The sequence below is a fragment of the Cygnus atratus genome, chromosome 24 (genome assembly GCF_013377495.2).
Source record: "Cygnus atratus isolate AKBS03 ecotype Queensland, Australia chromosome 24, CAtr_DNAZoo_HiC_assembly, whole genome shotgun sequence".
Lineage (NCBI taxonomy): Eukaryota > Metazoa > Chordata > Aves > Anseriformes > Anatidae > Cygnus > Cygnus atratus.
Genome location: NC_066385.1, coordinates 4,939,953 through 4,953,996, shown reverse-complemented (window position 1 = coordinate 4,953,996; position 14,044 = coordinate 4,939,953). Strand labels below are relative to the sequence as shown.

General features: G+C 64.3%; 1 protein-coding gene across 1 annotated transcript in view; it reads left to right on the top strand.

The window, feature by feature from the left end:
* The window catches only part of KIF21B (kinesin family member 21B), a 29,882-nt gene that overhangs the window by 12,604 nt on the left and 3,234 nt on the right, over nt 1–14,044 (top strand). Inside the window, exons 5-31 of the mRNA XM_035561363.1 lie at nt 25–159; nt 506–673; nt 1,147–1,262; nt 1,791–1,986; nt 2,553–2,742; nt 2,826–2,889; nt 3,280–3,486; nt 3,741–3,819; nt 4,191–4,311; nt 4,611–4,802; nt 5,333–5,532; nt 5,709–5,816; nt 6,246–6,314; nt 6,679–6,908; nt 7,186–7,333; nt 7,411–7,605; nt 8,107–8,208; nt 8,308–8,473; nt 8,670–8,730; nt 8,998–9,055; nt 9,470–9,675; nt 10,054–10,128; nt 10,295–10,408; nt 11,001–11,039; nt 12,745–12,881; nt 13,135–13,315; nt 13,616–13,780. Of these exons, the coding sequence (XP_035417256.1) occupies nt 25–159; nt 506–673; nt 1,147–1,262; nt 1,791–1,986; nt 2,553–2,742; nt 2,826–2,889; nt 3,280–3,486; nt 3,741–3,819; nt 4,191–4,311; nt 4,611–4,802; nt 5,333–5,532; nt 5,709–5,816; nt 6,246–6,314; nt 6,679–6,908; nt 7,186–7,333; nt 7,411–7,605; nt 8,107–8,208; nt 8,308–8,473; nt 8,670–8,730; nt 8,998–9,055; nt 9,470–9,675; nt 10,054–10,128; nt 10,295–10,408; nt 11,001–11,039; nt 12,745–12,881; nt 13,135–13,315; nt 13,616–13,780 (3,722 nt within the window). The remainder of the gene's footprint in view (nt 1–24; nt 160–505; nt 674–1,146; nt 1,263–1,790; nt 1,987–2,552; nt 2,743–2,825; nt 2,890–3,279; nt 3,487–3,740; nt 3,820–4,190; nt 4,312–4,610; nt 4,803–5,332; nt 5,533–5,708; nt 5,817–6,245; nt 6,315–6,678; nt 6,909–7,185; nt 7,334–7,410; nt 7,606–8,106; nt 8,209–8,307; nt 8,474–8,669; nt 8,731–8,997; nt 9,056–9,469; nt 9,676–10,053; nt 10,129–10,294; nt 10,409–11,000; nt 11,040–12,744; nt 12,882–13,134; nt 13,316–13,615; nt 13,781–14,044) is intronic.

The following is a 14,044-nucleotide window of genomic DNA, read 5'->3' as shown; positions in this document are numbered from 1 at the left end:
CCTCTCTGCCGTGCGTCGTTGCAGCTGATCCAGTGCCTGAAGCAGGGGGCTCTTTCCCGCACCACTGCCAGCACCCAGATGAACGTGCAGAGCTCCCGCTCCCATGCCATCTTCACCATCCACCTGTGCCAGATGAGGGTCTGCGCCCGCCCGGAGCTGGTGAGACACGGGGGGGCTGGGGAGCCTGTCCCCCCCCCCCACCTTGGCTCTGCGTGGGGGTTCCTGGAAAGAGGCAGGGGTTTGAAGTCTTGCAAAGAGAGCTGGGTTTTTGTTTTTGCTTCTCGCCTGTTATTGCAATTATTAACATTTAATGGGAGATGAGCAGCCCCGTTCCGGGCAGGGTGACCCACAGCAAGTTTCTGTTGGGATCCTCTCCCCCGATCCTCGAGGGGCGGAGTGCTGAGGGTGGGTGCTCAGGGTTTTGCTGGTGGCTGAATATGGCTGAGAGGTTTTCTGGCTGCTCAGGGGTCGTGGCAGTGACCCCTCTGCATGTGCCTGGCTGCAGGTGAACGGGGAGGTGAGCGGCCTCCTGGATGGAGCCCAGCCCACCACCGAGTATGAGACCCTCACGGCCAAGTTCCATTTCGTTGACCTGGCGGGCTCAGAGAGGCTGAAACGAACGGGTGCTACCGGCGAGAGGGCGAAGGAAGGCATCTCCATCAACTGCGGGCTGGTACGGCCCTGGACGAGCAAGGGGCAGGGGGAGACGGGGGCTGTGGGGGGCCCTGGGACACCTTTAGGTTCTGCTTGGGGCTGCTCCGAGCTGCTGAGTTGCTGTTCTCTCTGCTGTGGGTTCTGCCACTTGGCCCTTGATTATCCGTGACCCTAAACAGCAGCGGTGAGGGCACGGCTTTACTGCTGAGGGCGTGGGGTGGGGGTCCAGCTGGGCACAAGGGTGCAAGCCCCCAAAAGCTCGAGGTCTGCTAATTTAAGCTTAAAACCCACGCTGAGGTTCAGCGCTGCTCCTTGCTGCACATCGGAGGGAGGCGCGTCCCGGGGAGGGCGGCGAATGCTGAGCCTGGCCGGGGAAGCCTCCAGCTCTGGCACCCCACAGCACGCACCCCAGGCCCCAAGCACTGGCCGTGGGGGGGCTGTGTTCCCAGCAGGGGCTGAATTTGGGGCGGGGGCTTTCCTCTGTGTTGGCAGCTGGCCCTGGGGAACGTCATCAGCGCCCTGGGAGACCAGAGCAAGAAAGTGGTGCACGTGCCCTACCGGGACTCCAAGCTCACCCGCCTGCTGCAGGATTCCCTCGGGGGCAACAGGTATGGGGGTCCCCCTGCAAATGGGATGAGGGTCCGTGGGGCTTGGGGAGGTATTTCGGGACTCAAAGACGTTGTGGGTTGCCTGCTGTGGGGTGGGTGCCTCCTGGCAGGCAGAGCGAGACGCTGCAGGTGGGGACACCTCGGCCGCTTGTGAGCACCAGGTGCAAGTGGGCAGCTCTGGTGGAATGAGCTGGTGCTAAACGCTCCGTAGCCCCTGTGGACCCAGGACACAGCAAGAGGCAGTGCCCAGCACGGGGCAGCCTGGGTTCCCTGCCTGCTGTGGGGGCACTGCTCCCTTTCCCCCTCCCTCAGTGAGCCCGGTGCCTGCTCTGGTTTTGCTCCGTGCCGCCTGATGGGACGGACGCATCCTGCTGGTGCTCTGACCCCAGGGGGAGCTGAACCCGGTTCATTCCTCGTTCACAAAACTCAGAGGGGCTGGGACGGGTATCTGGAGGCACGTGGCCTCGGCTGCATCCCGTGTGCCAAATGGGGGAAACCCCCCCTGACCCCGACCCTCGCCTCCCCCAGCCAAACCATCATGATCGCCTGCGTCAGCCCCTCCGACCGCGACTTCATGGAGACCCTGAACACCCTCAAGTATGCCAACCGGGCTCGCAACATCAAGAACAAGGTGGTGGTGAACCAGGACAAGACCAGCCAGCAGATCAGCGCCCTGCGGGCCGAGATCGCCCGCCTGCAGATGGAGCTGATGGAGTACAAGGCGGTGAGCGCCCGAGCAAAGGCTGTGGGTTGGGATGGAGCCAGGAGCAGGGAGCCTCCTCGTGCTTGCATCAGGGTGATTTTAGCAAGCAAGACCCTCCTGCCCACTGTGCCCCCTCCCCAGGGATACCCTGGTTGTCTCCAGCCCTTTCCCCCAAGGAGGGTGTCCCACCAGCCAGCCGAGCTCTGTTCTGTGTCTTGGTGGCACTGGGGTGTTGGGGAAGTGGCATGGCACTGAGAAACCATGGGGCTGGTGCTTTGGCATCGCTGGTGACGGCTGCCAAGCTGCTGCCTGCCCGATGCTCCCCCGGGGCAGGAGGTTGGACCGGCAGCTCGAGCCTGGGAGGCTCAGGAGACCGAGGGCTCAGCTCCTGCCCTGCCACGGGAGGACCTCGGGCAAGTCCCCCAGGGATGCCGAGGCAGAGCAAAGCCTTGGAGCATCTCTCACCCTCTGCCCGTTGGGTTCAGGCCTTCCTGGTCCTTAGGTTTTCCCTTCCCCTGCACTGGATGTGGGTGGGTGCCCGTGTCCCGGCGCACCCCACGCTCAGGGGCTGCCCCCTGTCCCCGCAGGGCAAGCGGGTCATCGGGGAGGACGGCTCGGAGGGCTACAGCGACCTTTTCCGCGAGAACGCCATGCTGCAGAAGGAGAACAGCGCCCTGCGCATGCGGGTGAAGGCCATGCAGGAGGCCATCGATGCCATCAACAGCAGGGTCACCCACCTCATGAGTCAGGAGGCCAACCTCATGCTGGCCAAGGCAGGTGAGGCTGGGCGCCTCGGGGCTGGGCTGGGACCGCGCCACGGCTCTTCCCGTGACCCACCCGAGCCTCTGCTCCTCCTCCAGGGGACGGTAACGAAGCTATCGGCGCCCTCATCCAGAATTACATCCGGGAGATCGAAGAGCTGAGGTGAGCCAGGCACCGGGTCTCTTGGCTCACCCAGGTCCCTGGGCTGGTGGGTGCTGTTGTAGGGTCCGAGCCCGCTGCTCTCAGCTCCGTGCCCCCAGCATCGTTGGGATGACTCCTAGACCCCAATGGGGCAGCAGCTGAGACCAGTGGGGCTGCCTTGGTGCTGCTCTGGCCAGCATCATCCTTTGTGTGGCTGTTGATGGATGGGGGAGATGCTGGTGGGAGTCCCCAGTGTTCCCCAGGGGCTGCTGGCCCCCAGACACGGGTCCATCGGTGACCCCGGGGCGCTCCCTGTCTGCAGCATCCCAACCTCCTGGGTTGGCGTCCCAAACCCTGGGGGCGGTGGGATGTCCCCCCTTTGACCGCGTCCTGTCTCTGCCTTCCCCCCAGGACCAAACTCCTGGAGAGCGAATCCATGAACGAGTCCTTGCGGCGCAGCCTCTCGCGCGTCTCTGCCCGGCCCCCCTACTCCGTGGGCTCATCCCCGGTGCCCGGCTTGGCTGCCCCCGCGGAGACGGAGGCGTCCGATGTCCTGCGCCGGGCCAAGCAGGACCTGGAGCGCCTGAAAAAGAAGGAGAGGAGGCAGCGGAGGAAAAGGTGAGGGCAGCTGCCGTGTGATGCTGGCGAGGCTGTCATCCCTCCTGGGGCTCCCCTATCCTTCCCAAAGCTACCCAGATAAAACCTGGGCACCTGGGTTCCCCCCCCGGCACTGCCACGTCCTCGGTCTCCTTTTCACCCACCGTGGACACCTGGGGGCTGATTTTCCCAAAGGGAGGCGGGGGGGGCCCGTGGGACCTGTCCCGGTGTTGTCCCTTGCTGGGACCCAGCAGCCCCCCCTTGCTCTCCCCCAGCCCCGAGAAGGAGGCGTTCAAGAAGCGGCCGAAGCTGCAGGATAACGGGGAGGAGACGGACGAGAACGAGGGAGAAGAGGTGAGGGGGGCTTCGTGCTCGTGCCGAGGGGGGGTTGGTTATGGAGGGCTGTCATAGCCCCCCATGGGAGGGGGACTGAGCCCAGCCTGGCCTCACAAGGAGGCTGGGGGGGTTGGGGACTTTGTATGGAGGTGGGTGAAGGAGATTTGGGGGATGCAGTGCTGCAGGGATGGATGGGGCACGGAGCTGCTCCTCGCCATGGGGTGGGGGGGTCCAGAAATGATGCTGCAGCCCCCTGGGAAGAGGCTGAGCCCCACTGCAGGAGCTGCAGGTGGTTTCTGCGGGGCGAGCTCAGGTTTGGAGGAGGGGGGAGAGCGCAGAGAGAAGGGCAAGGCCACGCTGCAAATTGAGGTCAGGCGCTCGTCTCTTAGGAGGAGGAGGAGGAACAGGACGAGAGCGGCTGCGAGGAAGAGGATGGGCGCGAGGATGAAGACGAGGACTCGGGCAGTGAAGAGAGCCTGGTGGACTCGGACTCGGATGCGGAGGAGAAGGGTAAAGCGCAGAGCTACGCGTGCAGCCCAGAGCAGGGGGTAGCGTGTGCTGGTGTCTGCTGGCACTGAGCTCCGGTTCTGGGAAGGGGGAGTCCACGGGGGCCCCCGGCCACCTCCTCTCTTGCTTGGAGAAGCCCCAGGGGTGCTGCAGGGGGTCTCCGAGGCTCATAGGGGTGCTGCCACTCCCCAGCCCTGGTCCATCAGCTCCTCCTGCTCCTTCCTTGCTCTGTGGCTCCACGGGGCTGTGGGGGTGATGCCGTCCCTGTCCCTCCTGGCCTGACTGCTCCCCCCGGCCTCCAGCCGTGAATTTCCAGGCCGACCTGGCGGATCTGACTTGCGAGATCGAGATCAAGCAGAAGCTGATCGATGAGCTGGAGAACAGCCAGCGGCGCCTGCAGACCCTCAAGCACCAGTACGAGGAGAAGCTGATCCTGCTGCAGAACAAGATCCGGGACACGCAGCTGGAGCGGGACCGGGTCCTGCAGAACCTCAGTGAGAGCCGCCTCCCCCAGGGGCCCTATCCTTTGCGTTGGGTCCCCGTCCCCCCCCTTTCTGCCCACCTGGCTCGGGGTCAGTGCATCCATGCAGCTACTGGCCCCGGCACAGTTTCGCTGCCCCTGGGACCCCGAGGCCGTGCGTGTCTTGCTGTGGGAGCTGGAGAGCTCCTGGCCCCACTGATGCTGGAGAGGAGGGGAAAGCAAAGCCCCTTCTAATCCCATACACCCCTTCCTGGGTGAGCTGAGGTGCTGCAGGGCACGTGGAGACCCCAAAGACCCCGCAGTGTGGCTGATGCTAGGCTCAGCAGGCTGGCACCAGCCAAGCAGGCTGAAGGTCCAGACTCACAGCTCCTCCCAGCCCAGCGCTTGTGGTGCAACCCACAGCCCTCATCCTGTGCTCAGCCCCCGATCCATCACCCCCTCGGGTACCCCATACAGACCCCAGCCCCTGCGGGTTGAGGGAAGGCTCCGGCAAGGCAGGCAGGGCGCAGCGACCCCTTGCAAACCCTCTCCACGCTCCCCCAGGCACCATGGAGTGCTACACGGAGGAGAAAGCCAACAAGATCAAGGCCGACTACGAGAAGCGGCTGAAGGAGATGAACCGGGACCTGCAGAAGCTGCAGGCGGCCCAGAAGGAGCACGCTCGCCTGCTCAAGAACCAGTCCCGCTACGAGCGCGAGCTGAGGAAGCTGCAGGCGGAGGTGGCCGAGATGAAGAAGGCGAAGGTACCTGGGCACAGCGGGGCAGGGAGGGCGCCCCTTGGGACCAGCCTCGGGGAGGCTTCCATGGGACCAGCCTGCCCTGCTCGAGGCAGAAGGGATGGTTTTGGTCCCGGGGGGCGTCACCCTGGCTGCTGGGAGTGCCGGGTGCCCACGCCATGCCGGCGTTTTTCCCTCCCCAGGTTGCGCTGATGAAGCAGATGCGGGAGGAGCAGCAGCGGAGGCGGCTGGCGGAGACCAAGAGGAACCGGGAGATTGCGCAGCTCAAGAAGGAGCAGCGGCGCCAGGAGGTGAGGAGCCGGCCCTTCTGCCTGTCCCGGTGCCGGGGGGGGGTGTTTGTGCTGCTCTGGCACCCCAAGATGCTCGTAAATACCAGCTGGTGACGCTCGGGGGTCCCTGCTGTCCCCATGGCCTCTTTAGGGGCTGCTAGCCCCCAGCAGGGCTCACCTGGAGGAATAACCCCCGGGGGCTTCTCGCATCCCCTGGTGCGTTGGTTGGAGATGCTGTGAGCTCCCCACCACGCTCCGGGGGGGATTGTGCCACCAAAACCAGCCCTGAGGCTGGAAACCTGCTCACTGATAGAATCAGGAGTGACCCTGTTTGTGCCAAAGCAACTGCTCGAGGTGATGGGGGGGGGGGGGGGGGGTTGTGGCCATCGCTGCGGGGTCCGGGCGGCTTTCCTTTCCCCATCAGGAGCTAAGTCTGTCTTTCTCGTGCAGTTCCAGATCCGGGCTCTGGAGTCTCAGAAGCGGCAGCAGGAAATTGTGCTGCGGAGGAAAACCCAGGAGGTGAGGGGGGGCGTCTCTGTGGGGGTCCAGGCCAAGCTGTGGCTCAGCGACACTGCATCACTCAGACGGTGCTGGCCGGGAGTGGGACCCCCAAAGGGTGGGAGGGGGTTTATAGCTGCGGGTAGCCTGGTGGGAGAAGGTTGCAGATGGCGGAGGAACTGAAGTGCCCATCTCCTGGGGCAGCTGAGCTGAGAAAAAAGGCTGTGAGGGCAAAGGGATAAAGCTGCCTGCTGTCTGCAGGGCTGTGCAAATGGCTTCGGGGCTCCAGAGCTCTGCTCTTGGCCCTTTGGGGGAGCCGAGAGAGTCGGCGACGGGCTTGGGTTGGGGACGCCCGTCTGACACCCTCGTCCCCTCTTCTGGGCAGGTCTCGGCGCTGCGCCGCCTCGCCAAGCCCATGTCAGACCGGGTGGCGGGCAGGACGAGCCAGAAGCCGCCCATGCTGGACTCGGGCGCAGAGGTCTCGGCCAGCACCACCTCCTCCGAGCCCGAGTCCGGCGCTCGCTCTGTCTCCAGCATCGTGCGCCAGTGGAATCGGAAAATCAACAACTTTCTGGGAGACCCCTCGCCCTCCGCCAACGGGGCTCGGCCACCCAGGTCAGGGCAGGGGCTGTGTGGACGAGTGGCGAGGCGTCCCGGGGCTCCTGTGTCTGGTTTTAGGCTGGTGGCAGAGGCTGGAGGGTTTTTATTGTGTGTTTGGCTGGAGGCAAACCTCCAACGCGAGGCACGAGCTGTGTTAGTGAGAGCAGGGATGGGTGGTGGCGGAGCTGGGCGATCCAGAAGCGATGCAGCCAGAGCCTGGGCATCCTTTTGGGGGAAGCACAGCTTTCCGGACGCGGTGCAGCCACGTGCCTCTGGTCCCCTCGTGCTGCAGGAAGAAGTTCCCCAAGAAGGGGACGAGCCAGACCTTCAGCAAGGCCGCCCGCCTCAAGTGGCAGTCCCTGGAGCGGCGCATCTTCGACATCGTGATGCAGAGGATGACCATCGTCAACCTGGAGGCCGACATGGAGCGGCTCATCAAGGTGAGGGTGGTGGGTTTAGGGACGGGGGGGGTGGCCATGCCAGCAGTGCCAAACTCCCTCTTTTTTTTTTCCCCCAGAAACGCGAGGAGCTGGCGCTGCTGCAGGAGGCGCTGCTGGGCAAGAGGGCGAAGCTGCAGGCGGAGAGCCCCAAGGAGCAGAAGGGGCTGCAGGAGCTGAACGAGGAGATCGAGGTGCTGGGGGCCAACATCGACTACATCAACGACAGCATTTCCGACTGCCAGGCTACCATCATGCAGATCGAGGAGACCAAGGTGGGCATGGAGAGAGTGGGAGCGTCCCCGGGAGGCGAGGGGGGAAGACCAGGCTGGGGAAGGAACCTGGGCATCCCAGAGCATCCTGCCCCAGGACATGGGAAAGCCGCAGCCTTCCCATGGGGCTGCCGGTTTCTGGTCTCCGTGGGAGCCTGCAAGCATTTGTGGGATGCTGGAAAATGCCTGGGAAGCCCAGCTTTTTTTTTTTTTTCCCCAGAGAAACCCCCACGGGTTCCGGTGTCTGGTTTTGGCACCAGACACAACAGAGAGATGCATGGCTCCTCGCCCCCTCTAGCGGCTGTAGCCTGGGCTGAGGCTCTGCACTGTCCCCAGCCTGTCCCTGGCTGTGCCACACGGTCCCTGACTGTGGCATGAGCCAGGACCGGGTGGTGCTGGTGCAGGACCCGTGGCACCCGTGCCACCCGCAGTGCCTGCGCTGCCTGACCCTGCCCTGCTGCGATGCTCCCTGGTCCCATCCCGTTCCCTCTCCTCCCCTTCCAGGAGGAGCTGGACTCCACGGACACCTCGGTGGTGATCAGCTCCTGCTCCCTGGCCGAAGCCCGGCTCCTGCTGGACAACTTCCTGAAGGCATCCATCGACAAGGTGCGGGCGCCGGGCCGCCTCCTTGGGGTCTCGTCCCCACCTGGGGGCTCCTCCCAGGCAGCGTGATGCTGAGGTCGGTTGTGGCTTTCTGTCCTCCAGGGGCTGCAGGTGGCACAGAAGGAGGCCCAGATCCGGCTGCTGGAGGGACGCCTGAGGCAGACGGACGTGACCGGCTCCTCGCAGAACCACCTCATCCTGGACGCCCTGCGGGAGAAGGCCGAGTCGCACCCCGAGCTGCAGGCGCTGATCCACAACGTCCAGCAAGGTGGGCCTGAGCCCAGCGTCCCCCTTTAGGGTCAGGGTCCGGGTCCTCCCCATGGGGTGAGGCCGGGCCTCCGGTGCCAGGGAGCACCCGGAGGTGCCACCACTGGCATCAACGCGCCCCTGGGTGCCGTTCTTGTGGGACATGATGGGATGTGGCCCCCCTCACACCACTCGTGTGCCTTCTCCCTTGTGCGCAGAGAACGGCTACACCAGCACGGACGAGGAGGTCTCCGAATTCAGCCTGGCCTCAGATGGGAGGTGAGCACCCAGCCCTGTGGGGTGGGGTGGGATGTCCGGGGCCTCTCACGGGTAGGTTTTGATGAAGAAGTCCCCACCTGAGCTTTCCCGTGGCCCCTGGGGAGCACAGACATCTCATAGACTCCAAGTGGGAGTGAAGGTGGGGTCGTTCTTTGGAGAGAGGGAGCTGGGGAGTGGGGGAGACCTCAGGGGTTTTGGGGGGCTGCAGCAGCCTCTCTGAAAGGGGTTCGGCCCTGAAGATCCATCTCTGCCACCTTCTCCTCGCAGCTTCTCCCAGTCTTTCACCATGAAGGGCTCAGCAAGCCAGGATGACTTCAAGTTCAAGGTGAGTTGGCCTTTCTGCCACTGGCTGTGGGAGGAAGGATGGAGGGAGATGTTTATAGGGCCGTGGGGCTTGGCTTTGGGGTCTGCTCCGCAGCCTGGCCCTCGGGGAGCCAGCCTTGGGGTACGGCTGGGCTCTGGACGGGGTCAGCTCTCGGCAAGGAGCCGCCCGGCTCTCCTGGTTCTGCGGTCCCCCGGGGTGCTGGGGGAAACATCAAGCACAGCTGATGGCTTCCAAGTTGGGTGGGCACCAGGAGGATTTCCTGTGCTAGATCCTTTGTAGGATAAAGTGGAGGGAAGTCCACTGCCCTGTGCAGGCTGTCAGATCTGTATGGAAAACTGGGAAGTCATCCTCCTGCAGTCGGGGGGCGCGAGCTGCTGGCCCTGCAGCTCCCCTGAGCCCCGTGTCCTGTGCTAGGGAGAGCCCAAGCTCTCCGGGCAGATGAAGGCGGTGTCAGCTGAATGCCTGGGACCCACGCTGGACATCTCCACCAAGAACATCACCAAGTCCTTGGCGTCCCTCATGGAGATCAAGGAGGACGGGATCAGCTTCTCCATCCGAGACCCGTATTACAAGGAGAAGGTGTCGCGCACCGTCAGCCTGCCCACGCGAGGAAGCACTTTGTGAGCAGGGGGTGCTGGCTCTCGGGGTGGCGGGGGGCTCACGGAGGTCGGGGCCGGTGGGGGGGAAGCTGTGCTCTGTGGCAGAGCAACGAGGGCGAGCCGAAGCGTGCATCCATCTGGGCTTGCCCGCAGCAAGCAGCGGTGGGTCTCTCCAGAAGGACCCCCTCATGCTGCCCTGGCTTCCCATCCTTCATGGAGGCTTCTTGGGTTGCCAGAAGTGTCCGTGCCCACCGGGTGACTCTGATGGGGTGGTGGGGACATCAGGGCAGCCCCCTTCCCCTTTTGCTCTGCTGGGGGAGGACGAGGGGCTCAGCACGGAGCAGCTCCCCCCCATGGGGAGGAGAGCAGGCACCTACCGTGCCGTTCTGCTTTCCCTAGCCCCAGACAGTCTCGCATCTCGGACACGTCGCCGCTCACACGGAGGAAATCCTACGACCGTGGGCAACCCGCCAGGTGAGCTCGGGAGCCAGGGACTGGGGCAGGGGGATGCTGGGTGGCCCGGACAAGCCAGGAGAGAAGCTCACCGGGTCCTGTGGTGCCGGTATGAGGAAGAGGAGTTCGGCAGGTGCCGGATGAGTAGTCCCCAAATCACGCGTCCCTCTAATCCTTCCTGCCTCAGGCCTCCAGACGTCGGCTTCACGCCCCCCTCGTCCCCCCCCACCCGCCCGCGTAACGACCGCAACGTCTTCTCTCGGCTCACGAGCAACCAGAACCAGGGGTCGGCCTTGGACAAGTGAGTGTGGGTGTTACGGGGGGGCTGCGTGGCGCGGACCTGTGCCATGACACTGGAGGCACCTACTGCGTCCCACGGCGGGGCGCGGGAGCGCAGCACCTGGGTGGGCTCCAGCCAGCCTCCTGCCACCGTTTTGTCCTCGGCTGCTCCTCTGCAGGAGGGAGGAGGTGCTGTGCCAGGGCCCTGAAGGATTTTTGCCGCCTCCAGGCTGGCCACTTGCAGGAGCTCCCAGGCTGAACCTGGAGGCGCAGCGGTGCCGGGCACGAACTGGTGGCCGAGGCGGTGGAGCAGGACGGGGGGAGGCGGGCTGGGGGCTCGCAGGAAGCCCGCAGGCTGGCACGGACCCACCAGTGCTGCCCACGTCTCGGAGTGCTGCCGGCAGCGCCGTGTCCTGACGGAGATCTGTCCGACCCTCACTGCCCTCCTGCTCCTCTGCCCTCTCTGTGTGTGCTTCTCTTTCTCCTCTCCCCTCCTCCTCCTCTACGTCCTGCGCTGGCTTGGATGCAATAACAATCCTCCACCTCTGACTCCTCTGCTGCCTCTTCTAGTCTGGGTTTTCTCTCCCGTAATCCTGCTAATTTTCTGCCCCTAGGTCTGATGACAGCGATTCCTCTGTCTCGGAGGTGCTGAGGTATAGACAACTTTCTATTTATTACCCCTCCCTCCTCTCCTCCTTCTCTCTCTCTCTCTCTCTCTCCTGAGGTCGCTCTCCCCTGTCCCTGCATGTTCCGCCTGCACCTCGCTGCTCTGCCCAATCTCCCAGCCCGTGCGTGCTGTCCCCGTGCTGTCCCCTCTCAGCACGGCACCGTCCCCCGGGTTGGGACCTCCGATCCCGTCCTGCTCCGGTCTCACCTCCGGACGCCGCCCGCGTAGCAGTGGCAGCATGCTCTGTGCCACCCGCGGCGGGCTGTCAGCATGATGTCCCCGTGTCCCGTCCCGTCCCCCGGCTCTCCAGCAGGACTTGCGTGGTGCTGGGGAAGGGGGCGAGCCGTCCTGCACGCTGCCGGCATGGTTTTTCTTGCAAGCGGCTTCCCGGGAAACATCTCCCCGTGCCTGGCCGTGCATCTCCAGCACCGGGCTCTGGGGCAGAGCTCTTCGCCCTGGAACCCAGCCCGGCTGGGGGCGAGGGTGCTCCTGGGCTTGTCCCGGTGCCACCTCCTGCCTGCTGGGGGGTTTCCCGGCACCAGGACCACCTTTCCCTCACCCTTTAGGAGTAGCAGCTCTCCAGCACCCTGCCCTGAGCACCCATAGGTGCTGGAGGGGTGACACCAGACACTTTGTCACCTTGGGTGCTTTGCAGCGAGGCAGCGAAGCCCCCTGCTAGCCTCTCGCCCTGGGGAGTTGGGGTTTCCACCCACTTTGTCACCTCGAGGCCGGCACAGACACTAGGGGTCAGGGGAGAGCTGTTTAATTAGAGTGTGGTTGCACCTGCTAATTGAGAAAGGACGATCATGCCTGTGTGATTTCCAAACCCCGATTAACGAGCCTGCAGCCATCCTGACTAATGCAAGCCTTCTGTGGCCCCGGGCCTGCCCTTCCCCAGCCTCGTGCCTCAGTTTCCCTGCCCGTAAGAAGAGATCAGCGCAGCTCAGGGCCATGTTTCGGGATGGCAGAGGGGAGGAGCTGTTGGTAGCTGTGCGGGATAGGGCTGTAGCTGTGTAGGGTTGTTGGACCTCAGCGCCCCGAGCACCCCTGGTGTGCTGTGTCCCCAGGGGGATGAGCCAGGCCATGCGTGCCCACGGGCATCCAGTGGAGCGGGGTTTGGTAGGGACAGGTCCCCTTGGGCTCGGAGCCAGCGGTGGATGCGTGCGGGGCTCCCACAGCCACTGCCACGGGGATGCTGGGCACAAAGGCCAACGCTGCTCCCTGCTACCCCTGAGGTTTTAAAAGGAGCAAAGCCCTGGCAGCCTGTAAGGAAGCGGGGTGCTGGATATTAGCATCCTGAAACATCTATTTATGGCAGAGCTCAGGCTGGACAGGGTGCAGTTTGTCCCCTGTCTGCCCTGAGGGACGATGAGCCGGGTCTCCTGGTTCCTCAGCTCGCTGCTGGCTGGGCTCGAGAGGCTCAGCAGCAGAGCAGAGGCTGCTGGCCACCCCCTCTCCCAGCCTGGGGCACCGGGACGGGGGCATCAGGCAGTGGGGAGATTTCCAGGGTTCCCATAAAGACATTTCCTCGGACGTGCTGAGTTCAGACAGGGGGCCCATCGCCCTGCCAGGCAGTGGAAGATGCTTGGGGTGAGGCAGCTCGTGCTGCCCCGTGCCCCTGGGATATGTGGTGCCCTTTTGCTTGCACGCACACGCACCCCACCATGCTTCTCCTTTCTTTCCCATGCAAGGGGCGTCATCAACCCGGTGGGAGGCACCAAGAACGCCCGGACGGCCCCGCTGCAATGCGTCTCCGTGGCAGAAGGACACACCAAGCCCGTGCTCTGCCTGGATGCCACCGATGAGCTGCTTTTCACGGGCTCCAAAGGTGTGTGAGGGGGCGAGGAGGATGCTGGCTTGCGAGCAGATCGGCATGGGGGAATGGGTGATGTGGTGGGCACTGCGGGGATGCTTCCTTCTGGGCCACTCTCCTGCCCTCAGCATCGAGCTTGTGCTGCCCAGGTTGGCTCCTTTGCCCTGGGGGGGTCCCTGGGGGCTGTGCTCAGCATGGGGAGTGGTCCATGCCCCTTGGGAGACCCCCACCTGATGCCCACCCCATCGGCACATTCGTCCTCCCGCAGACCGGAGCTGCAAGATGTGGAACCTGGTGACGGGGCAGGAAATCGCCTCCCTCAAGGGACACCCGAACAACGTGGTGTCCATCAAGTACTGCAGCCACACGGGGCTGGTGTTCACCGTGTCCACCTCGTACATCAAGGTGTGGGACATCCGGGACTCGGCCCGATGCATCCGCACCCTCACGTACGTAGCAGGTGGGGGGGGGATCCCAGGGGGGTCCCAAGGTACCGGGGGCATCTCTGGCTTGGCAGAAGCTGGTCCCAGGACTCCCTGGGGTCCTGCAGGCTGGGGTGCAAGGACAGAGGGGACCCTCTTGGAGGTGGGGCTGGTCGCATGGTGGCCAGACAGTCGATGGTACCTGTAGGGCCTCTCCCAATGTGGGACCATCTGTGGCATCCCAAACCCATCAGCCCCGTTGGGTTCCGCGGTGGGGCCCTGATATCTGCCTCTGGTCCCTGACTGTGCTTCATCCTCCACCCCTAGATCTTCTGGCCAGGTGATCTCTGGGGACGCGTGCGCCGGGACCACCACCCGCACTGTCACCAGCGTGCAGGGGGAGCACCAGATCAACCAGATCGCGCTCAACCCCACCGGCACCACGCTCTACGCCGCCACCGGTAACTCCGTCCGCATCTGGGAGCTGAGCAGGTGAGAGCAGGACGGCTCGCTGATGCCGAGGGGATGCTGTCTGCTCAGAGGCACCCAAAAGGACCCCCCAGGGAAAGGGAAAGCCTCGTTAGCAGTGGAAGTTGCCTGGAATAAGGGCTTTCAGGACCCAAGGGGTGATGAGCAGCAATGGGGCTACTCAGGGTGTGAGCACAGGAGAAGGGGGGAGATGTGGGGGATGAGCAGCAGCCCCACAGGCTGTGCCATTGCCCCCTTCCCAGGTGGACACCAGCTTGCTGAGCCCTT